At 43.7% G+C, this 27,608-nt stretch overlaps 1 protein-coding gene across 3 annotated transcripts; it reads left to right on the top strand.

Moving 5' to 3' along the window:
- Positions 1-499: 499 nt before the first annotated feature.
- On the top strand, positions 500-22,902 carry nrde2 (NRDE-2, necessary for RNA interference, domain containing). Of its 3 annotated transcripts, none has more exons than XM_080784893.1 (19): positions 500-566; positions 1,726-1,834; positions 2,635-2,856; positions 3,930-4,070; positions 4,441-4,694; positions 5,623-5,843; positions 6,494-6,703; positions 7,351-7,540; positions 8,588-8,721; positions 9,251-9,371; positions 9,926-10,098; positions 10,767-10,938; positions 11,734-11,957; positions 12,939-13,488; positions 14,066-14,475; positions 15,021-15,160; positions 15,636-15,777; positions 20,577-20,648; positions 20,953-22,902. In XM_080784893.1, the coding sequence occupies exons 1-19, from the start codon at positions 506-508 to the stop codon at positions 21,076-21,078; spliced, it is 3,672 nt and encodes a 1,223-aa protein (XP_080641019.1). In that variant the 5' UTR covers positions 500-505; the 3' UTR covers positions 21,079-22,902. The 3 variants fall into 3 exon arrangements, with proteins under 3 accessions (XP_080641019.1, XP_080641018.1, XP_080641020.1); XM_080784892.1 differs by having other exon boundaries at positions 14,057-14,475; XM_080784894.1 differs by lacking the exon at positions 3,930-4,070 and having other exon boundaries at positions 14,057-14,475.
- Positions 22,903-27,608: the final 4,706 nt, after the last annotated feature.

Raw genomic sequence — 27,608 nt, 5'->3', positions numbered from 1 at the left:
CATTGTACATATTTTTGCGTCGATATTTTGCAGATGCTTTTCTTTTCTTTTGTATGTATTGCCATGAGAGTAATAATAATAATAATTGGTTCTGTAAGTTAAGATGTTCATTCATGTATAATATATATATATATATATATATATATATATATATATATATATATATATATGCCATAGGCATAAATAGCCAGCAGTCAGTGAGTGAGTGAGTGAGTGAGTGAGTGAGTGAATTAATGAATTTAATGAATGGTTAAATCTACAGAAATGGACGTTGCCAAAAACAAGTGTGGCAGTAGCACTGTTTCAACATAGCTTATTGGGGGAAGAATCGGAAGATCATATAATAGAGTTGTATAGTGTTGTTGAATAATGAATATAGTTACACCAGCAGCAGCTAGTAGTAGTACCACATACAGTAGTACATCGTAATTACTACATTATAGATAGGCTAGCTGTTATAGGCGTCATATCCTCGCGACTGTTGTTTACATGCGACAAAACCAACATGGCGTTGTTTCCAGCTTTTGCAGGAGGAGCGGCGAACAAAGTTGAAGATTCGACTAAAGGTGATCATACATTCCGTGTCCAAAACTCAATTCAAAGTATTGATTGAACCTCAATTGTTGCGTCTAATTGCGTGAGCTCTGTCAAAATCAGACAATATAACAACCCCAAAGCTAGCCCTGGTCCAGTGCTTACAGCGAGAGAGACTCGCTGTAAGCACTGGACCAGGGCTACCCCAAAGCCAGCTATATTTACATAGCCCTGAAGCATGAGTGACTATAGCTGTCGTACGAGCGTCATGAACCATAATGGCTAGCTGATATTAAACTATTAGCCAACATGGACTACTTCGTTGAACAGACTGATTGAATGTTACTTCGTGTGAGTGAGCTCAGGACAGGTGACTCACCGTGGCTGTCTATAGTATCTACTATCTCAGGCTATGGGTGCGCGGCTATAAATAGCCGTTAGCCATCCATGTTTAGTGTTATATCATATCTCAGTGGTTAGCCCAGCCAGCCCTGATCATTGATTGAAGTATTTATTAAAAGATTGGAGAATTACAGTACATTTCAAACTTTCAAGTGTAGCAGTGGCTCAGCGCCTCTGCCGGATGGCCTCAAAAGTCTAATATCTCCCCCAGATAGGGATATCCCTTTGGTCTAGTGGTTAAGATGTTGGACTTTCACGCGTTCGAATCCCGGGGGTTACACAAGCACAAAATACAACACTAAACTGTCTACGACACCATAAAGCATTACACTTGTTTACAATAGGGTCCACCATGTTCAATTCATCATAACATTTAGAGACGTACATAATGACTGTCTGTATTGTACTTATAGAAGTACCTATAGTACTGTATGTAGACCAAATTTTCATGTCTGTGGCTAATGTTCTCCCCAAAATATGGATGCTGGGGGTGCAGTGGATGCTTTTCTCATTGAATGGAAACATGTGATGTCTTGACTTGCTGTTGTTGCCAAATATGTAGACAACTGATAATAATCACCCAGAATATGCAGTATGAACTGCTCTTGTAGCTCTCCTTAATTAGCGATTCTCTCTCTCTCTCTCTCTCTCTCTCTCTCTCTCTCTCTCTCTCACTCACACTCACACTCACACTCACACTCACACTCACACTCACACTCACACTCACACTCACACTCACACTCACACACACACACACACACACACACACACACACACACCACCTGTCAGATTTAGACTGGCTGAGCAATAAGAGTTTTCGGACCAATGATGCCTTCTCTCTCCACCTACGGACTTTGGAGAAGAAGACCACCGAGAGGCCAGACCAAGAGCACCCAAGGTAGAGAAAACAGGATTCTGGAACAGTGGTGCCACATTTTGCGAGAGAACTACAGTAAGCAAACGGTTCTACCAAAACAAGCCCAAAAGAAGGGACTATACTGTAGGCCACATGAACACTTTGGACCTATATACATCAGCCATTTGAAAATAGCCGCTCTATAGCCGAGCTCGCGTTGCGATGCAACCTTTTCACAGAACAATCTTGAAGAACAATGTTTTTGAAAGATTACACAAATCTTGTATGAGGGTGACTGGTCCCTGGCACAAAATATGTTCAGATCCATGGCCAAGTCATAAGTAATTTGGGGGTCCTTCTCTTCCTTGACATGAAAAGGTTTGAGAACCATCGATTTAAACAACATTTAGGAAAGAAGCCCGAATAAGCAACTACACTTTAGAAATGAGCAACCCGCAACTACCAATAAATATTTACAAACAACTTTGGAGAAAAAACAAACCCAAAGTCGCTTATAATAAGCAGACATAGCAACAGTCATGTTCAAGATAAGCTATATGTAGCATTTGACTATTTGATGTCAATCTTTTATCATAATGTGCTATTCCACTGGTACCCCCAATGCTGTTTGTTGTCTTGAATGTAGCATTGGAGTGGCAATTACACAGTATTCAATCATTTAATGTATTATCCATTTGTAACGCAAGAGTGTACAAACGTAACCAAATGGACCGTGTACAATCATATTCATAACTCCACTCTGCTTTAGAATGCTGGCCCACCATGTCATTCTTTTGACAACTTGCATTACAACTGTGCTGCTCAACCTTCCCGATCCTCAGCCTAGGCAGAGAGGTGAGTTCCGAAGAAGAGGTGGAGGAGGAGAGGAAGAAGGGGGAGAAAGACGAAGAGGGAGATGAGCCACCGAAGAAGAAGAAAAAGAAGAAGGAGAAGAAGAGGAAAAAGAAGAAAAAGCACAAGAAAAGGAGTGAGCGCTCTTCAGACAGCAGCGCCTCTGACTCTGACACCATCTACCCCAGTGACCTGAAGAGGGACACAGACAGGTACTACACACACACACACACACATACTATACACACCAGAGACCCACGCATGAGGGGTTTTGTAATGCATGTTCCATTGATAAAACTTTTATTTGACTTATTTTTCTAGAATCACTGGTGTTTTCACATCAGCGATAACGCAAAAGAAAATCAATCTCACATTAGACATCAGCCGATCTATTGAATATCGGCGGGCATACCAACGTATCAGTCGATAATACTAATACTAAACATCCATTAACAGCATACACATGCAGTTAGTAGTACTCTTAACCCATTTTAGGCGGGAACCCGTTTTGGTGCATTACGTTATGCTTTAGCTATTTAAAAATAGCAGATCTACAAGCTCATAGCGCGCCACAGAGTGGTGCGCTACGAGCTTGTAGGTCTGCTATTTTTGAAAAATCAAAGAACGACTGACATAGAAACATAGCTTTTTTAGAAAACTGTCAGGATGTAGAAGACATTTTTAGAATCTGATCTCAAGTCAAAATTCACACACATTATACATACTGTACATCTGCATACACTAAACAACAAACAGAGAGATGTTGAAATATCATACACATGGACATTGGACACACCGATACCTATGTATATATGTTATCAATAATATCTAAATTGTGTCTAAATCGATATGTCTGTCTGATAGTTTGCTTGTATAGACAAATCCACAGACCGCTGCCCTGTAGGCAATCATAGCTGCGGCGTTGCTGTATTCAAGCGGTGCCGCTCCGCACCGCAGCTACGATTGCCGTTCTGTGGATTTGTCTATCGAGGGGACTTCCGGTGTGTGCAGCGCCATGTAAAAACTTAGGTTTGAGGAGCTCCCGAAAGAAACAAACTAAATATCTGTATTTTGACGTTATCCGAGTGTCAAAAAACTACTTTCTGGCCTTGACAGCCCATACATCCAAACAGAAAAGTATACAGTACAGTGTATTTTGTGTTAAATCAATGCTGTTTATGCGAGGAGGATGATCTTTATTGTATTGCTGTGGTACTTCCTGATGACTTTGATTAACAAACGTGTGTGTGTGTGTGTGTGTGTGTGTGTGTGTGTGTGTGACCAGTCCTCAGGCTGCTCCGTTGGCCAGTCGTTTCTCCTGGTTGGATGACCTAAAGTCTCCCACACAGCAGCCTTTCTGCGTGGACCCCAAACCTGACGCTGCCAACTGGACCTACAGGTCCCTCTACAGGGGAGACGTAGCCACGTACGTACCCCACTCTCTCTGGCCTCTGTTACACCCTCACTCTTTCTGCTTCAACCCTCACTCTCGCATCCACCCCAGGCGAATTTGCGTCGCACTGCGTGTCTCCTCTGCAGAAAACGTAAATGAACGTGAATGCGCGTAAACCTCATCTTCCCAATCGGAGTACACCATATTTTATGAAGTGAACACGACACCGTTGGCAGGCGTCCTCCGAAACACTTTATTTTTGTCCTTTTGATTTTTCACTCCCCCCCCCCCCCCCCCCAAGGACCACCCCCGGGGTCCCCAGACGTAGGCAGGCAATTGCAGCTTTTTTTCCTCTCTCTGTGTCACTCTGTGACATTCCTCTTGTGTGTGCACTGTGTTGCAGGTACAGGAGAAAAGGCAGCTCATCGTTGGGTCTTGACCCTCGCAAACAGCAAGTGAGCTGGGAGGAATCCGAGGCAAACAAGAAACAGAAGGCCACAGACAAGAGGAGGCTGGGAAGATACTTCTCCTCGGCCAGTCGCAAAATGCTGCGATCTGAGCCCGCCGTGCCTACGTTACCCACAATTCCAGAGGGCAGTGATGTCATCAGCCCCACTTCCTATCTCCCTCTGGGTGGCGAGGTCACAGGAACGATGGGTAAGGATGTTGTTTTTTCAATGAATTGTGCTTTATTTGCATGAATGCAGGCATATTCAGACATAGACATGAAAGGTGGCTCGAGCCCCTGTCCTTTTACCCGTTGGTAAACAGTGCCCTCTACAGACCGGCGATGCAGCATTTACTATGGTGGAAAAAAAACCACTGCCTCATCTCCGTAGCGTACTGGAACGCAGCATTCAAGAGAATTGCCCGTTTCTCTCCTGAGCATTTTATGTTGAAAGAATTGCCCTCTCTAGTAATCCATGCTGTACGCTGCATCTCCAGTAGAGCTTGATTATACTTAATTGAGCTGGCTGGGAGGTCAAATCAAATCCATAGTTAAATCCAATAGTCATGGTACAAATCCATAGTCAAATCCATCATGGTACATACTGTAGTCATGGTACAAATCCATAGTCTCTTTTGTTTTTGTCAATGTGTGCCTCATGATCAGGGCAACGAGGTTGTGTCCCACTGTTGTAGAGTAATATGCTGAATTGCTCATATAGATTATCAGTGACAGTAACGTTTGTAGGAATATTATTCACGTTTGTGGAGTTATTCTTTTCAGTATAATCCTAGATTTCCACCAGGGTTAATTTAAAATTAGATATTCCTCAAAATCTGGCTAGTGAATACAAATTAGGATCCAGGAACTAGTATCGTAGGTAAATCAAGAACCTGGCATCAGTGTAAACAATATAATATCACAGAATGATAATCTGTACATTGATTTGAAAGTAGAGGATGCCTGGTAAACAATATGGAAGGGGATTTAGTTTCAAAATTTGTAACATTTACTGTACATCTATAAGAAATCAACCTGTCGCTGTCTGTCAGGGCAACAACTGACTTTTCGCTTAGCCGTCGGCCATAACCCTCCAACCTGCAACACTGACACTGACATTGTTGCTTGTCTACACAGGGGCGAGAGCGGAGGCGTCGCGTGTAAATCCCCTGGGCGTGTACGACGCCTCTACCGAGTGCTGGCTGCAAGGGAAGGGACAGCAGGAGAAGACGGACGGCCAGCCGCAGGACACCCACAAGGGTGGCCCCCTGCTGGCCGGGAGGACCGAGGTCTTTAATAGGCGGCTCAGAGAGCAGCCAACAGACACTCAGCTGTGGATAGAGTTCATACAATACCAGGTACAGTACGCACATTTCTTTCTTTCTTTTTAACTTCATTGAGTGTTTCTCAATGTTGGTGTCCGGGACCTCCAAGTGGTCCTTTGGGAGTTTAGGGGGTTCCATGGGGTCCCCGGCCACGTGAGTTCACCCATTTTGGGCGGGAACCCCTTTTGGTGTTTTAAACATTGTTATAATTTAGCTATTGAAAAATAGCAGATCTACAAGCTTGTAGGTCTGCTATTTTTGAAAAATCGTGAAAATGAGACACAAATCTTGAATATATTCTTTCAGAGCAAACGTTTTTAACTAAAATCTTTGCTCCTGGGGGGGTCCCCGAACAACATATTTTCAGATGGGGTTCGGAGGCCAAATACATATAATTCTGGGGGTCCTTGACATTAAATAGTTTGAGAACCACTGACATAGAATTCAGAATTCAGAATATTGTCTATTTAGAAGATTTTCTTTTAGAATAGTCCTCAGGTCGAAATGGGTTAATACAGCATCAAAATCAGTTGAACCACTTCACCCCTAGTTTATACTTTGGCTACTTGAAAATAGCCGATCTACTGCTATCTTCAAAACAATTAGTACCGGTACCTACGAATTTGGGGGTCCTTAACATGAACATTTTATGACAATACAATGTTTTCCATTACCTCTCCCAGGATGAGCAGAGTGCTGCAGCGTTTACGGCCGAGGGGGAGGCAGTGGAGCACCACAGGGCCTCGCATCGGGCGGTCCAGGAGAAGAAGCTGAGCATAGCGGAGCGCGCGCTGGCCGCCAACCCCAGCTGCGTGGCCCTGCAGCTGGAGAGGCTGAACATCTGCCAGGAGCTGTGGGAGCCCTCTGCCCTGGCCAAAGAGTGGAAGAAACTGGTAGAGCTGTCACGGAATTATGAAGCGTTACTTGACAATGAATTGTCTCTCAAAAGAATGCGGTTTAACAATTACATTTTGTTTCTGTCTTTGAACGTTGGAACCTTATGAATTCCAATTACATTTCTGTTTTGGCTTTTATGACAAATAACAATAATACAAATGAATTACTTTGATTACTAAAAGTGGAAATGGCTGATCTGCAAGCTCAAAATGTGCCACACTGTGACGTGTTTGAATCTTGTAGATCTGCTATTTCCACCATTTTTTTCAAATGCTTGAAAATATCTGAAACCTTTTGGAAATGTAACGGAAATGATTATGACAATTATGCATCTTTGACACACATACACGTAGTTAAATCTATATGTAGTCACTATATGTATTATCTAGGAATGCTTTGTTTTGCACTTTCAAGAGATATTTCAGTTCAACACTGAATAGTAAATGGCAAAGGGTGCATTTATATATTATATTTGAGTAATATAAGCAGTCTTCTCTAGATGCCTAATCCGTTGTTCCAGTCGAGTCTAATTCTTACTATTTAGGCGATTTAGCAGACATTGATGTTTGAAAAACATAACTAGTACAGTACAGTGGAACTATAGGATACCAGGTAAACAATGAACTGTTTTCTTTCGTCACAGGTGTTCCTCCACCCAAACAGCGCCCCCCTGTGGCGGCGGTACCTCCTGTTCACCCAGAGCCATTTCAGCACCTTCACCGTGTCGAAGGTCAACGCCGCGTACGGCAAGTGTCTGAGCACGCTCAGTGCGGTCCAGGACGGCAGCATGGTGTCCCATCCCACCCTGCCGGGGACTGAGGAGGGCATGCTGGGTAATAAACACACTGTCTTGTTGGTTTTGAACGCCAGGGACGTGCAGAGAGTGTTAGAGGGGCAGTTGCTGAAACTTTTGGACAAAAATAGAAGATCTACAAGCTCACAACGCGTCACGCTGCAACGCGTTGAGAGCTTGTAAATCAGCTATTTTCGGGGCGCAACCCAGCACTCTTTAGCTGGTGGAGATGCGGTGTAACGACATGGATTTCGAAACAAATTTGTTCAACGCAAAATACTGCGTTCAAGTTCAGAAGACTTCAGGGGAAAAAGCTATTCTCCTGAATGCTGCCTTTCGGTATAATGGCATGGAAAGCAGTGGCCTTTTGCATTTCTTTCACCATTATTATAGTACATGCTGCATTCGTTGTTTTGCAGACGGGTAAAAGGGCAGGGGCTGAAACCCCCTTTGATGTCTATGTGTGCACGTCCCTGTGCACGCTTAGAGTACCAAAGTCCTGACGGAAGTCACGGAAGTATTTGTTCTATTGGAAATGCGATAGGGTGATCTTAGATCGTGTCATATGAGAAAATATATATATACAGTTTAAATAAAAATTGACTCTCAGGAAACATAAAGGGCCTGATAGACGTATCATAATTCTATCAGCAGACAACATAAACATCAACTCTCAGTCTGGCTTCAGTTCAAACCCAGAACATTGTGGCTATGTGCATTAACGGGTCAGGGCCACCAGGGGGTCTCCAAGGCACTCTTTTTATTCTTAACCTCTGCTCATGAAGCACCACTGCTGCTTAACCACTTTCAACCTGGTCCACATCCCTATTTCCCTATATCCGAAGCGCTATTTACTACTTTTCATTGGTTCAATATTGTTTTAACCAACACATAGACGTAAAGGGTGTTCAATAGCACTGATTTATGCACTGAAAAACTCATTATACTAGGTCAATAAACAGCACGTTGTTTGGTGTGTGTGTGTGTGTGTGTGTGTGTGTGTGTGTGTGTGTGTGTGTGTGTGTGTGTGTGTGTGTGTGTGTGTGTGTGTGTGTGTGTGTGTGTGTGTGTGTGTGTGTGTGTGTAGACCTCTTCACGCAGCAGTGTCACTTCCTGCGCCAGAGTGGTCAGTCGGAGAAGGCCATCGCTCTGTTCCAGGCCCTCGTCGACTTTACCTTCTACAAGCCTGACAGCGTCCAGCACCTGTCCACCAGGCAGCAGGTACACACACACACACACACAAAATGGGCCGGGGCACACCTTAGCGCTCCACCCCCGCGGCTGACTGACAGTCTGACACGGAGGAGAGCGTTTCCGGGAATCCGTCTGTCGCGTCAGTCAGCTGCGGAGGTGGAGCTTTTTTCCATCCACCAGCTGTCTAAAAAGCCGGAATGACGTCGGGCGTCAGCTTCTTCTGTCCGTGGCTGTGCGCTAAGGTGTGCCCCGGCCCACACACACACACACACACACTGCAGGTATACAAGGCACTGCTGGCATTATCAAGGCCCGCCAAAATAAAATGCTGTTGACTAAATTGTAGAGTAACTAACCTAAAACTAGACTAAAACTAAAACATTGCAGATGACTAAAATATGGCTATAATGAAATGGAAATGTATTCAAAAGACTAGCTAAAACTAAATCAAAATGTGCTGTCAAAGTGAACACGGGTACACACAACTGCCTGCTAGTCTAGCTGTATGCGCATAATGTGTGTGTGTGTGTGTGTGTGTGTGCGTGTGTGTGAACAGGTGGAATTCTTTGAGACGTTCTGGGACAGTGGAGAGGCGAGGGTCGGGGAGGTGGGAGCCCGAGGTTGGAAGGCCTGGATGCTCCAGCAGGAGAAAGGAGGATGGCTTCAACCTGATGCAGGTAGCGCGCGCGCACACACACACACACACACACACTCCCAAATACCCATGAATCTAAAGTCCGGCTCCCCGTCAAGCTTAGCTGTGAAAGTCCTGGTACTTGTGCTCTGCATATCTCCAAAGCAATAATGTAGTATTTTAAGTAAAATCTGCTCTTTAGAGCACTGGTTTCATGCAGCAGGGCACGCAACTCAGACTGGGTTCACGATTCAAGGTTGTTACATCTTGTGAACAAGTACATAAGAGTAAAACTTATTTTAGTTTGGCTTCCTTCAGACAAATTCAGCAGCATAGGTAGGTAATAAGGCATTTGGTTTTTCTGCTAGGCTGTTCTATGTGGATACTCGTAATATTCAATCTTATTGGAGTTATGGAGAATCAAACGTGCAGTATATATTCATAGCTCTTCCAATATTAAATGAGGGGAAGAATAGAGCAAAGACAGTTGTATTGTAAAGCTCCTTTGTGGTCTTGAGAGTATTTAAACTACACCAGGGACTTTAACTCATGCACCATTTTGTGTCTGTCTTTCTGTATGATTGTGCGTGTCCTCAGAGGAGGACGATGAGGAGGAAGACGATGAAGAGGAGGTGAAGGACCGCAGCCAGCCCAGATGGAGGATCTGGTTGGACGTGGAGACTTCCCGCGAAGCAGCTCATTGGCTTCCCTGGAGGCCGGACAAAACGAAAGGCCAATCGGTGGAGGACTGTGAAGACCCAGACAGACAGGTGATGGATGGATGGATGGATGGAGGGAGGGAGGGAGGGAGGGAGAGAGATGGGTGGAGTAAGAAGATAATATAATTAGAGTTTCACTGTAGTAGTAGTAGTAGTAGTAGTTGAAGCAGATTTTGGAGTTCTCTCAATAATATCTGGAGTGTTACTGACATAAATGGGTCCATTTTTACACTCTGTATTTTACTGTGTAATGCACTGGCTTTCTATTAGTCTAATAGAAAGCCAGTGCATTAGACCATGTGGGTGGATGTAAAGACGTCACAGTCCTCTTTTGTAACAACTTAGACTCAAAAGGTAACACATCCCAATCAATGGAGGACTAAGCTACTCACTTTTTTTTTTTTTTTTATCAGCACACCCCAATAAATGTAACGGTTATGCATTTCAGCCTAGAGCCTGAGCAGCCAAGGTCTCCATCTTGCCAATGGAGTTTGGAAGCACTCGTTTTCAGTAAAGCAACATCCTGCCGCCTCCTGCATTATGTGCAAATTCAAAACAGTTGGTTTGGACTGTTGAGTGATATCCAACGAGCACTTCCAAACTCAAACACTTCGCAAGGAGTTTCCTGACAGAAAGTAGCTCATAACATGCCTACAGTGGATTTTTATGAAACAAACACTTTGCAGATAGAAAGAGGATAATTGTGTCCTACCTCGCAGGTCCTGTTTGACGACGTCGGTCCGTCGCTGATCCGGCTGCCCTCTCCAGACCTCCGACTGCGTCTGCTCCTCTCCTTCCTGGCCTTCCTGGGTCTGCCCGTGGACCCTGTGCTCTCTGGCGCCCCCTGTCAGCCCAGCCTGCGCTTGGACGACCTTTCTCTGCTCTCTCAGGGTATTGACAGTGAATGCTTTATTGTATATTTGCGCACTACACTCAATGTTGATTTTGACTGAACATTTTTATTTATGTCTTTTGGATGAAATGCCATTTAGTTTTGGTCATAGTTTAGTCTATCTACGATTTTAGACTAGGGGCTCTATTTTGCGGCAGGGGCCCTTTTTCCTTAATTTGGGGATTTAGTATTGTGTGAGAGGCGTTCCCGCTTTCAACTGGCTATCTTATGCCACCACCACCACCTCCGCTACCCATCACATTATGCATAGGTGTGGTTTGGGCGTTACGCAACTTAAACCAATCAATCAGTGTGCCAGGTGCCATTGCCTTTAAGAGATCCATTATCCATAATCCATTATGCTCTGGAGTGAGCCTTATGGAAGAGCAACGCGTGCTGCCTTGGAATACATTTATATTAGATACAGAGGGTTGTTTAGGGTGTCCAGTATCTGACTATCTGCCATCCCGAGCCCGTCGGCCTTTGCTGCATGTCTTCTCCCCATCTCTCCTCCCCCTTTCCTGTCTAATTACTGTACCCTATCAATAATGGCAAAAAGGAAATATTTAAAATAGCCTCAAAATGCTCAAAATGCATTGTGAGCTTTTATTATTTTAAAAGGGAAAAAAGCAACTTAATCTTTTTTCATATATATATATATATATATATATATATATATATATATATATATATATATACCGTAATCAATTAGTCAGTTTGTTTATCTATTATGTTGTACGCCTAGTACAGTCTCCACAAAGTCACCAGTCTCACTTCCTGGTTTTTTCTGCCAGGCAACAACGATCTCCAGCAACCTCTGACCTCCCACGACCTCCTGAACACCGGTGTCCACCCCGTGGGTCACATGACCAACCTCCTGGGAATCAGGAAGTGGGCGGGGCTGGGGAAGCAGGGCGAAGAGTTTGTCGCCAACGCGCTCTACATGCTCCTCCCCCTGGTCCCCGCCCGCCACCGAGCCGCCCTGTCGCTCAGCTGGATGCGCTACGAGAAACTCAAGGTGAGGACAATTTACACTAATTGTCCTTACTTCATTCAAAGGTCTTATCAATGATACTAGCTCACTGGAAACACTCTGCTACACCAGTGGGTCTCAACTAAGTGCCATTAAGGTTCTTCCAAATTCCAAATGGCCCATTTGGTTCCATTTGTGCACGCTCAGTTATAGGAAATATGAACCACATAACTTCCCCTTGAGGGGGGGGGGGGGGGGGGGGGGTTGAGTTGCCCTTGATAGTCGGAAAAAGTCATGAGATATAAGAAGAATTCATGTATTATTTAATAGTAATACATTTATTATTTATGCGAGGGAATGAGGTGAAAAATGAATTTCGTTCTACTTTTAGCTGTCTCATTCAGTCAGAAGTATGATAGAAACGTACTGTATGTTGTTGGATGGCATATCGAATACCGTTTTTGTGGTGTATGAATATGGTGATATAACTGTTCTCAAACAGTAGCTGATAGTTTCCCTCAACTTTGATTAAGGTCAAATTAGAGCAACATTGTATTTAAAATTGTATTGTATGGTAGCTTCCTTTGTATTTGCTTGTAAAAGAAAATAATGCTGCACATTTAATATGCTCACAGACACACATTAGATGTATCAATCCAGTGAACAAGGAAAGACTGCTTTCATTTAATATGCATCCACAAAAATGGAACACACTTCAGGACTCCCTGAAACTGGCTCAATCGGTCTCCAGAGACATTTAGGGTGCTTGTTAATTAATGGCACATTACATAGTGACTGCACCCGTTTTATGTAAGCATATATTTATCTGCATCTGTGATTCGTTTAAATGCGTCTTATTGTTTTTCATTATATGATGTATATTGTATAACTGTACATATTTTACATTATGTGATCAGGGCGTCTTTGAAAAAGATAGATTGCTCTCAATGGTCTTCCCTGAATAGATAATAGATCTGTGAGATGAGATTGGATCATAAAGTCTTTGTGTGTGTGCGTGTGCACCAGGTCTGGCGTTGCGTGCGCGGCAGCAGCAAGAAGCGCCTCCGCTCTCAGGGCAAGGGCAGCAAGCGCGTCGCCAAGCGGCTGCTCAAGGAAGCCGACAACCGCTCATCGCTGGCGCTCTGGCGCGAGTATGCCCACCTGGAGTGGCTGCTGGGCAACCGTGACGACGCCCGCAAGGTGCTCTCCACGGCAGTGGCGGCGGCGGGTGGCGCACCCGGGGCCAAGGCGCCGCCGCCGCTGGCCGACCACCCCGCCCTCTGCGAGCTCTGCCTGCTGTGGGCCCAGCTAGAGGTGGAGGAGGAGGAGGAGGTGGAGGAGGCGAGGAGAAAAGGAGCGGAGGGAGGTGGAAGAGGAGGCCAACGGGAGGTGACCAGCTCTCCGGCGGTGCGCGTGCTGACCTCGCTAGCGGAGGGTACGGCCCCTTCCCCTGCCTCGTCCCAACCCTTGTCCCCCGTCTCCATTCTAAAAGCCAGGAGGACATACGAGCAGAGCCTAGCAGCCGGTCTGTCGGCACTGGACCAAACTCTTCACAACTCGCACGACGAAGAAAAAGGTACAAGGACAAGATATTTTATACACATATTTGAGTACCAATATTAAAAAAAAATATGACACTGTTCTTAATGCAGGTAGATGTTCCTATAAATTAATCTGTGTGTCTGTCTCACGAAAACATTTCCTTAAGCTTAAGGACATATGACAAATATAATAACTGCATAAATATAATTTACACTAAAATCATAGTCATATCCTTACAGTGTAGCCTAGTTATTAACAACAGCTTGAACAAAATATCTATAAACCAGAGAGGGTCACTTACTTGTAAAAAATATTATGGCTTTGATGCTATAGATTAGATGTGGGCCTATTTGACGGAGTGCGGAAACATAATTGTCTTGATGCAACATTAACGAGCGTCAGCTACTGTAGACACAGACACGCACACACCTGCCCTGCAATGCTCTGAACTGAGAGTGAGTGGAGTATGTCTCATTTCTCTCCAAAAGCCCTTGAATATTATGGAACATGATTAAGGATTACTGTGATCACGGTAAACTCTCATTTCACATCACGCACACACCATACAGTAAGAACTCCTCTTTAACTTTCTTTTTTTAAAGGACTTCAAGAGGACGTTCTCGGAGAGAGGCTGCGTCTCAGTGGTATGGTGGGCTGCCACGCTCTGTTCCAGTACCTCACCGTCGGCATCCAGGCCGCCGACGGCGTCTACGCCGAGGCCAGAGAGAGACTGGAGGGACTGCACGGCACGCTAGGCTACGCTAAGGAGGCCGCTGCCGCTGCCGCCGCGCCCAGCCCGGCCGCCGTTGTCGAGGAAAGCAGCCGGACGGGTGCGGTCGCTGCAACTGCCACTAAGTGCCGGCTAGCTCACGAGTGTGAGGCGTTGGCGCTGCAACAGGCGGCCTTGCTGAGGCGCCACACCGTCACCAGTGTGTTTCCGCTGGCGACGCTGAGACGGACTCTGACGTCTGCCCTCTCTGCCTGGCCCAGCAGTGCCCCCTTGTGGAGTTTGTACACGCAGGTAATGCTGGGAGTCTTTTGATGAACGATAAAGACCTCGTTTTTGTTTTCTGAGCTCCCGTCGAAGCAGCCAATTGTTTTATTTCATTTTTGTCATATTCAAATTAGTTTTGGGCATATTTTAGTCTTTTGTTTTTAAGTCTAGTTTTAGTTGACTGTTGTCGTCGGATTCTCTAATTGTGTAGATGTGTAAATGGCATAATGCAGATAATTATTAACAATAATTTAACTCGTAAAATGGTTTCATTTTACACCCTCAAGAGTTAAAGATCTACAAGGGTCCATTTGGTTACCAACTCTCCATTTAGCTGGGGACCACGTGGAATCCCACGTGTTAAGGGGTCTGTAACTTTAAGAGTTAGAGAATTTAGTTTTTTACACTCTAAGTTACAGACCCTGTAGGGGTCCTCTTGGACCCCCTCTGGTGGTCCCCCGGACCTGATGCTGAGAACCAGTGGTTTGTCCTTTTGTGTCAAATAGTTTTATCTGGTTTGTGATCCTGTCTGCGTTTTGTCTTTCTTCGGCATGCTACCTCTCACCTCGCAGGTGGAGAACCGCTACCATAGCGCAGGCCGGGCGCGCCGCTTCTTCCACTCCGTGACCCGGTGCAGCGGTAGCGTCATGCCTCGTCTCTTCGCCATCGTCGCCGAACAACAAAGAAAGCAACTGGTCGACGCCGCGCAGAGGTAATAAGCATTGTGAGCTTGTAGAACGGCTATTTTTGTCTAAGTTTGTAGAAGTTTGTAAATTTGGTGTAAATGGAAAAAGAGCAGACCACGAGACGGGAGGGTATAAGTGGTTATGGTCTTTCTTTAGTACCTGGAGGCGTGGTCAATGCTCTTTGGACACTCAGAATAGCCAAATGGCATTGATCACGCCTCCAGGTCTTAAGTTAAGTAATAAGACCAGGTACATAAGACACGCAAAATACAGCCCTATGACTCTAAGGGCTGTATTTTGCGTGTCTTAAGTACCAGGTCTTATTCCCTAACTTGAGTAAACTAAAGACCTGGAGGCGTGATCAATGCCATTTGGCTATTCTGAGTGGCCAAAGAGCATTGATCACGCCTCCAGGTCTTTAGTTTACTCAAGTTGGGGAATAAGACCTGGTACTTAAGACACGCAAAATACAGCCCTAAGCCTGTTCCGTTGCTTCCGTAGGCCTGGTTCCTATGGCGATACCCTGCCCATCCTACCAGAGAATGGCCTTAGCAACCGCATCCGGGGCCTATTTGAAAGCACCATAGCAACGGAGACTGGAGCTCACTGTCCACTACTTTGGAGGATGTACATGCACTTTCTGGTGAGACGGGAAACACGCACATACGCGCAGACACACATCTGTTTTAATAGCGTTGTGGGAACATCCCAGCTCACTTTCTTAGGATTATTTTACCAGGTTAGTCCCACTGAGATCAATTATCTCCCTTACAAGGGAGGCATGGCCAAGACAGCAACAAAGAAATGTAACGGACAAAAACACCAATAAACACAAGGAAATGTACAATAAAAGCGTCCGATATAATTAAAATACCTACAGAGTCGGACAGCTATGTAAGTACCAGCCACTTCATTCACAATTTGTACTAGAGATTTAAAATCAGGCAGAGGCGCCAATTCCCTTAAGGGGGGGATTCACACTATGGTCCCGGATGTGCACTCGGGACCACTTGGCAGATGTTGTGGTATAGTGTGAATGCTGCGTACCGTTCCCGGGAGCAGATGACTCAACCGTTCCCGGGAACACATCGGGACCGATTCAAGTGTACTCGGATACGGATCGCTGCAATGTGAAAGCATTGAATACAATTGAATAAAGTGTACTCGGGTACGGAAGAATCAAGGCCAATGTGAATCATGACCAGCGGGGACCAGGCAACCGTATTCGGTTTTAATCAAACAGACTCAGTGTGAATCCCCCCATAGTTTCACAAGACCACATCTCATGTGTGCAGTCAAAGTGCAAACTGTGAGATGGGCGTTTCCCCTAGCATAGCTTCATGAATGGAACAAGCACTGATGACTGAAGCTACGAAAGGTCAGAGATGTCCGACCAGCTTCGCAATGAAGAGTATAATGATGAGCCAGAGCTTCACATGTCTGTGACAAATCTCAGTGTCCTGCGGTTATCTAACATGTGCATTTTAGGCATGTGAATCTCGTCTCATCTCACGATTCGATACGCATCTCGATGCACTGCCAGCGATACGATACATTAGAGATACATGGAATCCTCTGGCGATACGATGCGATACGATTCTCCCTCTTCCCGATGCGATGCGATGCGATAACCATTTAGTTCAAATCAATGCGATACGATGCGATTCACCCCTCTACCGATACGATGCGATTTGATGGAGATTCATCACAATAGAAAGGATTTATATTAAAGCTCTATTAATTTCCCAAAACATGTAAAAATGCATTACATTTAAATTCAAAGCAATTTATTGTTTTACTGTAGGTTAGTATTATAGCTCTGCATCTCAAACAACCCAACTTATAGAATTATGTAAGTAAACAAAGGGTCTGCTCTCTGCTGGTTATTGTGGAATTGTTAGATTACTAATAATCATAGGCTAAAGTATAATTATTATATCTCAAAGGTCAATTTGAGGTTTTGAGTATAGAGGGTTCAAGAGATTAAAATGTAATAGCCTATCGTTCATCAATTAATGTTACCAACAAATAGAAAAGAAACAAATAAACAAAACAAAAATGACAGGTCACACTCGTAGTGCTGTCAAACAAGTAGTTTAATCTGCAACACAGTTTTATAATATAATTGCCTATGTATAGTGGGGGTCCTTGCTTGATCTCTCACTCTCAGCTAAGTGGTCCTTGGCTTGACCTAAAAAACATTGAAGACCCTGGCCTGCATGTATTATTAACGTTATAAATACATAGCAAATTAGCAGATGTACAAGCTCACAACGCGTCTCATCTACGCCCTGCTGTGAGCTTGTGGATCTGCAATTTTAGGCGTGCGACACCGTCTTGCTGCAGAATATAAATAAGGCTTCTATCCCAGAGAATAGCAGGGGAAAGCTGGACAGTAGAAAGTTGTGGAACGGTTGTAAACGACTTTAAACGCAAGCACAAGCAGTACACCCAGCTGTGGCGTTGTTGTTGTTGTACACGTGTGTGCAGACTGCAGAAGCTTTATTTAATTACAAATTGATGATCGCGAGTCGCGACGCAGATTCGCGTCGGAGAATCAGCTAGAACAGCTGTGGAGTGTGGATCATTATAGCAGCACGCAGCGCTACAGTGAAAAGTCAACTGATCGACGGACAGCTATTTTATAAAGCTAAAGGTTGTGCTTCCTTTGTGCGTGGGGCTCACTTCTGTTCGTCGCGGGTGCTCTTGGGTCTTTATAGTCTGTTTGTTGAATCAACGTGTCTAGGCTACTCTGCACCGTCGTACGGTAGCTTCTGTTCACTGACTGCTCGCAGCGCACAGCCGCACACTGTGCGGAGCTGGCTGCGAGAGTCCTTTTTTTCCCTTCCTTTTCTGATGGTACGTTCAATGCGCCTCGGAAACACAGGATAGGGTGAAATTTACCATGAAAAAACAGTGCAACCACGGATTTTACCGGTGCAAGCACTCCGCGAACGATGCATCGAGATTCCACCCGTCAATTTTACCGACACACAGTGAATGAACCGATTCACTCGCATCGCGCACGTCATAATCGATGTATCGATACGTATCGATTATTTTCCACATGCCTAGTGCATTTGTGTAACGGCAGATCACCATAATGAGTAGTACTGGTGAAAAGGTTTCAGGGACCAGTCCAAAAAAGAAACGGAAATAAGTCCTAGATGCATCCTTAGTTGTTGCCGTTGCCCTACAAAGTAAAATAAATATTATTTTAATAAAAAGATCATATCGGTGAACAAATATGTTCCAACGCCCCTCTATACCAGAAAGCACGGTGGCTGGGCCAGGCTAAGACCAAATAAATATTCATCAGGTTGTCCTTCCTGGAAATCTGTATGTCCTAAGAATAGGACATGGGCAGATCAATGTTAAGTACCGGTATGCCTTTTAGTGCTTTGTGGATCTCTGCCCAGAAAGGCTTTATCACTGGACAATCCCAAAACATATGCCAGTGACCAGCTTCCCGAAAACCACGCTGTCGTCTCCAGAGAAATGTGCTTTCTGCTTTGGTGATGCATGCTGTCAAATTGGATGGAAGGGACTGCACACTCCAGAGAACAGAGATGGACAACTTATTAGTTTTGCCGTGAGCTTGCTAATAAACATGAAACGTGCCATGCTAATAAATCATCAGTAGTAAGTTGTCCACCTTTGTTCTCTGGGGTTTACAGTTCCTTCCTTTTTACAGTTCATATGCATGCTGCCTAGACTTGCAGGTTTTTTGTGGATGTGCAGGAGTATTATTATTTTGTTCCAATAAACCCCTCCGTGCCTCCTCTGCACATGTCCAAACCATCTCGACCTCGCCTCTCTTGTTTTGTCTCCAAACGTTCTAAGTTCTAACACGGGCTGATCCTCTAATGTAGTAAAACAAAAAAGAGAGATCTCGTAGAATCCTCAATTCTGCCACCTCCCGCTCCTGTCACCGCTGCCAAGCCGTACATCATGGCTGGTCTCACTATCATCTCATACATCGCCCCTCTCACTCTCTGTCACAAATCACTCCTGACACTTTCCTCCATACAAGTGGTTACCCCACCCTGTCTGCACTCTCTTCTTCACCTCTCTGCCGCACTCGCCATTACTTCCCCCAGGCATTTGAACTAACTTCACCACCTCTACTACCCTGGCATCCTCACCGTTCCAATGTTCCCACTCAATGTTTTGGGACATCTATTGTTAGATCCTCATTATAACCGCAGATATGCTCTGAAAGTGTGGGGGAAACATTTTTAATTTCATTAGGTCTTTAATGTCCTTTCCATCTGGCGGCAAACAATAGGTATGGTAGTTGGCTTCATGACTGAAAGGCGGTCGTCTGGACCAGCAGGTTTTCATCCAAGGCTTTTATGTACTTCATCAACAGAAAATGGAGAGAAAGAGAAAGGGTTGATCAGTAGCATAGATAGTCTGTACCACAAACTGTGGTGTTGACAGATGCAGAGTTGGAGATAGAATCAAGCAGTGAGCCACGGAACACAAAATGCTCATTAGCACAACTCAATGAACTCATTATCGTTTCCACCGGCAGATAAAGATTTGATGGCTTTCAGGAATGTCCATTGTTTGAATTGTATTTTTTTTATTTCATTGGTAACTGTTGGTTTGTGATTTCTAACTGCCTAAATTAGAGCCAGTCTGCCACAGAACCTGTCTTTCTAAGCCTTTTCACAGGGCTTGTTTCTCATGTTGTACAGGAGACTAGATATTTACTCTTGTACATGACAGGTCGAGTACCTGCAGTGATTATTAGCTGCTGCCAACTAGGTAAGGATGTACAGGATCCAACTACGTACAGGATGAGGCTGAATAATTGACAAGGCTGATTGGAAGGCTGCGATGCAATGCAATATTACTTCTACTACTACTACCTTACTACTACAGTACTACTATTTTTATTTTACCAAAAAGGTTCGAGGCCCGTTTCAATTGAAATGATTGAAACGTATATAAGGCCACCACTGAACGTAGAGGTGCATATCTAAATTATCGATCAGTTCTGTAAAGCAATGATAAAAACTTTAGCCATGCAGATGCTACATTGTCAATAAGATTTCAAAGTGTAAAAAAATCACACCAAAACACTGTTTACTCGTTTTATAACTGTGTGGTTTACTTTTGAGAACACAGTGGCCACTAACAACAATCATTTATGAGGTGATGAAGGTTGGATGTCTGAACCATCTGTGTCAATTGGAGGCACATGGAACAATAACTAAATAATAAAACATGGTGTGGTAATGCGGAGGTAATGGAAACAAATTAGTTAAAGTATTTATGGGGAACATTTGTGAAGATTACGTATTAGGCCGGGCACACAACGTTCTATTTGTACACTTTCAGATTTATGGGGGTCTGTTGAGTGTCGACTAAACCATACCGAACTGGGGTTTCATCGAACTGAAAAGGTTGTCTCTGTGTGTCTGTCTTTTGTAGGTGTCAGAGGGAAGCGTGGACAAGGCAAGAGGAATGTTCTACAGGGCTTTACAGAACATTCCCTGGGCCAAGGTGAGTCCCATGATAGATGGATAGATTCTTTAATTTTGTGTCATGCACCAGAGGTGTGTGCATGCACTAGCAGTCTAGCACGCACACACACACACACTTTATACAAAGCCATATCCTCATTATGTCAACCAGTTTTCCCCTTGCCTTACTATAATATTTATTTATAATATTTACTATGATTATTTATGGTGTGTGTATGGACACATCTATGCATGTGTGTTTGCATTCGTTCATGCTCAAATGCGTGTGTACGTCTTTCTTTCCGTGTGTGTGTGTGTGTGTGTACGTGTGTGTGTGTGGTCAGGGTCTCTACTTGGATGCCGTACAGCTGTTTCCTGAACATCTGCAGGAGTTTGTAGATCTGATGACGGAGAAAGAGCTACGACTCAGACTGCCCTTAGAAGAGCTCGATATACTATTAGAGGACTGAATGCATACACACACACGCACACAAACACTGGTCTACCATCTAAAACCCATTAAGATGCCTTCTAAATCAGTAGTCAAACAAAAAGGAAACCCAAAATGATTAAATCTTTCTTTGGGGGAGTTTTGGGAACCACTGGACTAGAAGACTGGACACACACACAGGCTCTATGCACATACGCCATTTTGGAAATAACTCTTCCTACTTCCGGGCCTCTTCAGACTTCCTTCACAGTTGTTACCGATGATAATCTGCTACACCAGTGGGCTCAAAGTGTCCTTGAGTGTGTTTCAAATGGCCCTGTACAGGTGTGTAACTCTGAGAGTGTACAAATGGAACCAAATGAATCCAGTAAGTAGTGGTGTCAAATAAAACGGTGAAGGAAGTCGTAAGACGCCTGTAAGTAGTACGTTATTTCCAAAATGGCGTGTGTGCATGGAGCCGTTTACAGTTAGCTTGATTGATAATGCACCTGTGGCACTCTTGACACACTGCCTGGGAGGTTTAGGACTCGAGTCCTATGAGTTTGAAACCCATCCTCACCCTGTTGTTGATATTCAGATGTGCACACACACCGTTTCCTTGCAGAGGGCTATAGTTTGAAGCCAAGACAAATGATAGGTTCTAGTAGTACTATAAATTGTAAAATAAAAAAATATATTCTGATAAGTTTTAAGTTAAATTTTGTGTGTTGAAGCTTTGGACAGGATTTCTTGAAAGTGACCTCATACATAAAGGGGCTCCTGTTAAAATGGAAATGGTGTTAAGTAGATATCCGGCGTATTCTTTTATGAGTCACTTATAACAATTACAATAACAATTAAATAAACCTATTATAGCAAAAATGAGGGAGGTGGTGGGTCAGTTCAGAATAAAAATCACTACAGAAATCAGTAAATAAGCTTAACGGTGATTTATTAAATAAATAAATAAATCAAGTTCTCGATCACAAAATGTTCACTTAACCAAATTAACATAAAATAAAACTCTCAAAAGGTAGGGGTGTGAAGTCCAAGTGTCCTAGCACTGTCCAAAACTAAACTCAGGTGTCCAAAAAATAAAGCAAATCCAAACCAGTCTGTAGAGTGTGGCCAGTCTCCTCTGGCCGCCCTTAAACTCCTTTGTAAAGTCTTGTCTTGTCGAATATCCAAACTCCAGGAATGGGAAGAAGGTCTCTAAATCTAAAGGTATAATCCAATATTAAGGGAATGATCCAAAAAGGAAAGAATGGCAAGACTTGGAAAATATTCCTCTTGCTCACAGCAGTAGCCTGTCTGTCTCTCTGCCCCTCCACTCTGGACTGACAGAGTCAATCTCTCCAGGTGGCTCAAACAATGTGATTGCCCCTCACTCCATCAGCCAGGTGAGCTGTGGGCGGGGCTTCCCAATCACTGCCTGTTGCCATAGCAACACATGTATCCAACTGGTTTCTCATGGCATATAGTCCAGCAGATAACTAGAAACATTTCATAGCGCAACAGATTGGTAGAAAATAATAAAATACATGAAAAATGGTGCATAGCAAACAAAAAATGCATGGAACCAATGTGACTCTGGGCACAGATGTTACACATGAGTAATCGTAACCTCAATGAGCTCAACAAAGAACAAAATAAGTACTGTGGGGGATACAAATGAATAAATAGGCCTATGCTGCGATCGGTGAGGGAGAAACTGCCAAGAATGAAAATGTATCAGCACTGCCTCGTTGCCAAAAAATACCCCAAGATGGATAGAACTGAGTGATCCTCCATCCAACTTTTCAGCTGCTATGGATGTTCATAAATAAATGTGAAGGACTCCCACATAAACCAGAATTTTGGAAGAGTGCCTTTGTGGTGTGAAAGTTGCCCTAATATTGCATTTTGTACTGTGTAGCACGTAGGTAAAGGTCTTTCACGGACCCCCTGGCATCGTTTGAACACGGTTCCAGACTACTATAAAGAGTGATGATTTTAATGAGACAAGATGGTAATGAAGAACGCCCGGTGTCTGCTGCTGTTAATTGTCCCATATGACTTTGGCTCAAAGCTGTCCTTGAATGACTTGACAGGGAGATGGATGGGCAACGGTACCTGTTACCAATAGATGTACATACTGCAGTGTTGTCCAGTGATACTCAACCTCAGGCCCGCAGGCCACATCAGGCCCGCGGGACCATTATGACTGGCCCACCAATGAAAATCTAAAAAAAAGAAAAAAAAATCTGGAAAATGAAATAAAAATAAATAAATCTGAATGAAGTTATCTTTAATTACATTATTATAAGTAATACTATTAGAGTTGTACTATTACTCGAACGAAAATAAAAGCTTGGGGGGGGGGGGGGGAGATGCAATGCAAATGAAAGACATATACTGTTTATCCCTATTCCCTGACATAATTTTATAGCTAAACGGACAGAATTCTATTTTATCTGAATGATGAAACCGAGCTGCCATTAATAGTTGGAAATGGAAATGGAAATTGCGGAAATTGTAATTGCGGAAATTGCGGAAATGGAAATTGCGGAAATTGCAGAAATGCGGAAATGGAAATTGCGGAAATTGCGGAAATTGTAATTGCGGAAATTGCAGAAATGGAAATTGCGGAAATGAAAATTGCGGAAATGGTAATTGCAGAAATTGCGGAAATTGCTCTTCACTTATAGCTATCTATTTTCAGGTAGATTGTTTTATTTTACTCAGTCAGCCATATCACTACTCATTTTTTTTCATGAAAAAGGTCATAGCTGGGTAATCTATTTTCAGGCAAATTGTGTTTATTGTATTTTATTTTACTCAGCCATAACAATTTATTTTCTGTTAACCAACTTGCTGGCTGGCAGGCAGGCAGACAGCTACTCATAGACAGGCAGACAGACAGCTACTCATGGAGAATTGGACAGGCAGGCAGTCAGACAGCTACTCATAGACAGGCAGACAGACAGCTACTCATGGAGAATTGGACAGGCAGGCAGACAGCTACTCATGGACAATTGTGTTTATTGTATTTTATTTTACTCAGCCATAACAATTTATTTTCTGTTAACCAACTTGCTGGCTGGCAGGCAGGCAGACAGCTACTCATAGACAGACAGACAGCTACTCATAGACAATTGGGCAGGCAGGCAGACAGCTACTCATAGACAGACAGACAGCTACTCATGGACAATTGGACAGGCAGGAAGGCAGACAGCTACTCATAGACAGGCAGACAGACAGCTACTCATGGACAATTAGGCAGGCAGGCAGACAGCTACTCATAGACAGGCAGACAGACAGCTACTCATGGACAATTAGGCAGGCAGGCAGACAGCTACTCAGACAGGCAGACAGACAGCTACTCATGGACACTTGGACAGGCAGGCAGGCAGACAGACAGCTACTCATAGACAGACAGGCAGACAGCTACTCATAGACAGGCAGACAGTAAGACAGCTACTCATTGACAGACAGACAAATAACTACTCATGGACAGACAGGCAGGCAGGCAGGCAAAGAGCTATACTCATGTTATGTTATTATGTTATTATAACAGCTACTCATGTTATGTGCAATAATTTGTGCAGTTATGGAAACAGCTCTTTGTGTTTATGCAAGAAAATGTAACACATTTATTTATTTACATATTGTGTGCATGCACATTGTACTTTGATACATTTTGCGAAAATAAAGCAATTGAAAGAGAGAAGTTATCAAGTATCATTAATGTCGTAATTTTATCTACTGGCCCCTGGCCCCTTGCCATTTTTGTAATGTGGCCCACAGGTAAATCTATTTGAGTATCCCTGGTGTAGTCTATTCAAAGTTGTTTTAAACAGTTCCTTTTTGAGTGGGTGAAACGCAAACTAATATAAAGTGTGCTTCTAATGTAAATTTCTCAACTCCAGACTTTAAATTTACGTTTTTACATTTATAGAGATTTTTTTTATCACCATCTGCATTGCAGCATTAAATCTGGGCCAAAAAAGCGATATAGTTTTGTATAAGCCCTGTCCGTCCCTAATTCACAAATTAAACTGCAGTTTATTTTGGAGCCGGGTCTCGTCCACAATTATAGTGTCTCCTCCTCAATCATGGGTTGGACCCTGACATGTCATTTTCAATCAATGATCCTCTCTATCATTGCTCAGCAGATCGCAGCCATAAGCACTCAATCAACTTCACAGAGCCAATTGTCAGACAGGATTGAGATGTCAGTCAGCTGTGGTGGAAATTATTGTACAATTTTGAGGTATTTGTACTTTTTGAATTCTGGACTTTACTCTGTCAGTCAGTAGCATATTAGACACGCACTAATTGTGAGTGATCATATAAAATCTGGTTACAACGTATCCGTCCACGGTTCACTCTAGCACATAAGGATTTATTTGCCCTTAAAAAGAGAATTAAAGGCACCTTTTAAACCAACAGACAAACTCGCAGCCTTCAGTGAGTTTGAGGTTACCTAGCAGCCAATATGAGGCAAAAATGAGTACCCCATGTTGCACTCTCAGAATGCCTTGACGCATTGCAGATCTTGCGTGGCCAATTGCGGCCTCTGTACAATGAGCATGATATTGCAGGTCTGCTCTGGCCAATCATCGGCGGCCTCTCATAACGCAACCGCAACTTCCCGTAGCAACTTCCCTGGGCGCGACGTTTATAAATGTATCCTTCCGCCCACATAAAACTGCGCAGCACAAAGTAGTCCGTACAGTGCGTCTTGCATGGCAATAAGCACAGGCAGCAGGCCACCAATGGCAGAGTTACTAATATTCTCGTATACAGCACGACTAATTTCATTAGATGATATTTTTTAAAGTGCAAAAAGAAAACCTGACCTCTAGTGAAAGTTGTCTTATTACATTTGTTATAATAAGATAAGATAAGCCTGCAATCCCAGCTGGTGTCAGCAACTGCAGTAAAACATACTATATTTGCATGTTATATAGGCAAGCTTGCCGAAAAGAAATATGAAGATTTTATTTAACCCATGCCACAACAACACAAAGTGGGGGAATTCCAACAGATAACTTAATGGAGAGGCAGCTTGTCAACACCACCACCCCTATGGCAGCATATGGTGTTACTGAGCTGTTTGCCTGTTTCCTTTATATAACCTCAAATTGAATAATTGTCTGCTAGAGGCTGCTCTGTGACAGTCATTTTAGCCTGAAGCTGACACAATCTGCAATGGGTCTTTGAATGAATGGGTTAACATGTAGCCTACAAACATCAATGGGCCTGAATATGAATGAACACAAATGTAAGCTACAGTATATCACCAATGAATACATAACATCAACGAATAGCCTATTTGAATGAATTTGAAGTATACTTCTTGTCAGTGCGTGTCTGTTAGAAACATAAGTGGTTTCGAAGGATTTATTACGGATATTAAATATGACAGTTTATAGCTTTGGGACCCAGATGGCAGCCTGTCACCTGAATCAGTAAAATCTATCTGCATTGTGATTTTAATGCCTACCTGTAGAAGTGCATTACCGGATAGCAGCAAAGAGACAGAGCAATTGTTTTAACCTACGTGATCACTGAAATCCAATGTATTTGAACGTGTATTCAAATGCGAATTGCTATTTTTCAGCCTGTCTAAGCAGTCCAAGAATTCTTTGTGCAAATGAACAATTCACTCCCACAGAAACCAATTAAGACTCAAAACCATGTGCCATGATCCCATATAAACTCTTATGCTGCTTCAGAAATGGGAACATGCATTTATGGACCCACAGAATACTTCCTTTTCTACTCTATACAAATACATGATGCTCCTGTATAATATAGCAGAAATTAAACAAAGAACAATCATTTATCTATGAAACCTTCAAATATGATGTGATAGGTAGATTCACATTCACTAGTGGCATGATGACCCTCAAACCTTTTCAAGGAAGACCCCCAAATGAATATATTCAGCCATGCACTGACCGCACTGCACATAATGTTATGCCACAGTGCCAGTGACCACAAGATGTGACGCTATATTAAATACTTTAGCTGGGGACCCCATGGAACCTCCTCGAGGACCCCCTGGGGGAATCCAGGCCCCACTTTGAGAATTAACCACTGCCATAGAAGTACATCTTTATTTCCATATCAACCAGGTTAGAAGAATATGCTCATTATTGGTTCTGAAAGCGGGGTGTGGGAGTCCTAGCAGTGGTAAAGTCCCTGCCCACGCACCACCACGGAGGTTGTTTGTGGGTTCGAATTCACGATGGTGCATCCGGCTTTGGGGCGTCTGTGTGTGAATACAATTGGCTCGTGGCCTCCCGGTGGGGGCTCCTCAGTGGCAGGTGAGTGACAATGACAACACAGAAATGTGTGGGACTGGGAGGGACTCATTGGCATAAAGACTAAATTGGGGCCGGGGGAAAGAGTAAAAAATAATTAGCTACTCCAAATTCAGGGGATTTTAAATTGGTATTAATTGGAGAGAGAGAAAGAGAGAGAGAGAGAGAGAGAGAGAGAGAGAGAGAGAGAGAGACGGATGCGGAAGTGAGGAGGAGAGAGGCACTGACTAGGCGGAGGAATACACGGCTCTCTCTCCAG

The sequence above is a fragment of the Protomyctophum bolini genome (assembly GCF_963924005.1).
Source record: "Protomyctophum bolini genome assembly, chromosome: 15".
Lineage (NCBI taxonomy): Eukaryota > Metazoa > Chordata > Actinopteri > Myctophiformes > Myctophidae > Protomyctophum > Protomyctophum bolini.
The sequence above is the reverse complement of the archived record's forward strand: the minus strand, read 5'-3'. Positions and strand labels throughout refer to the sequence as shown.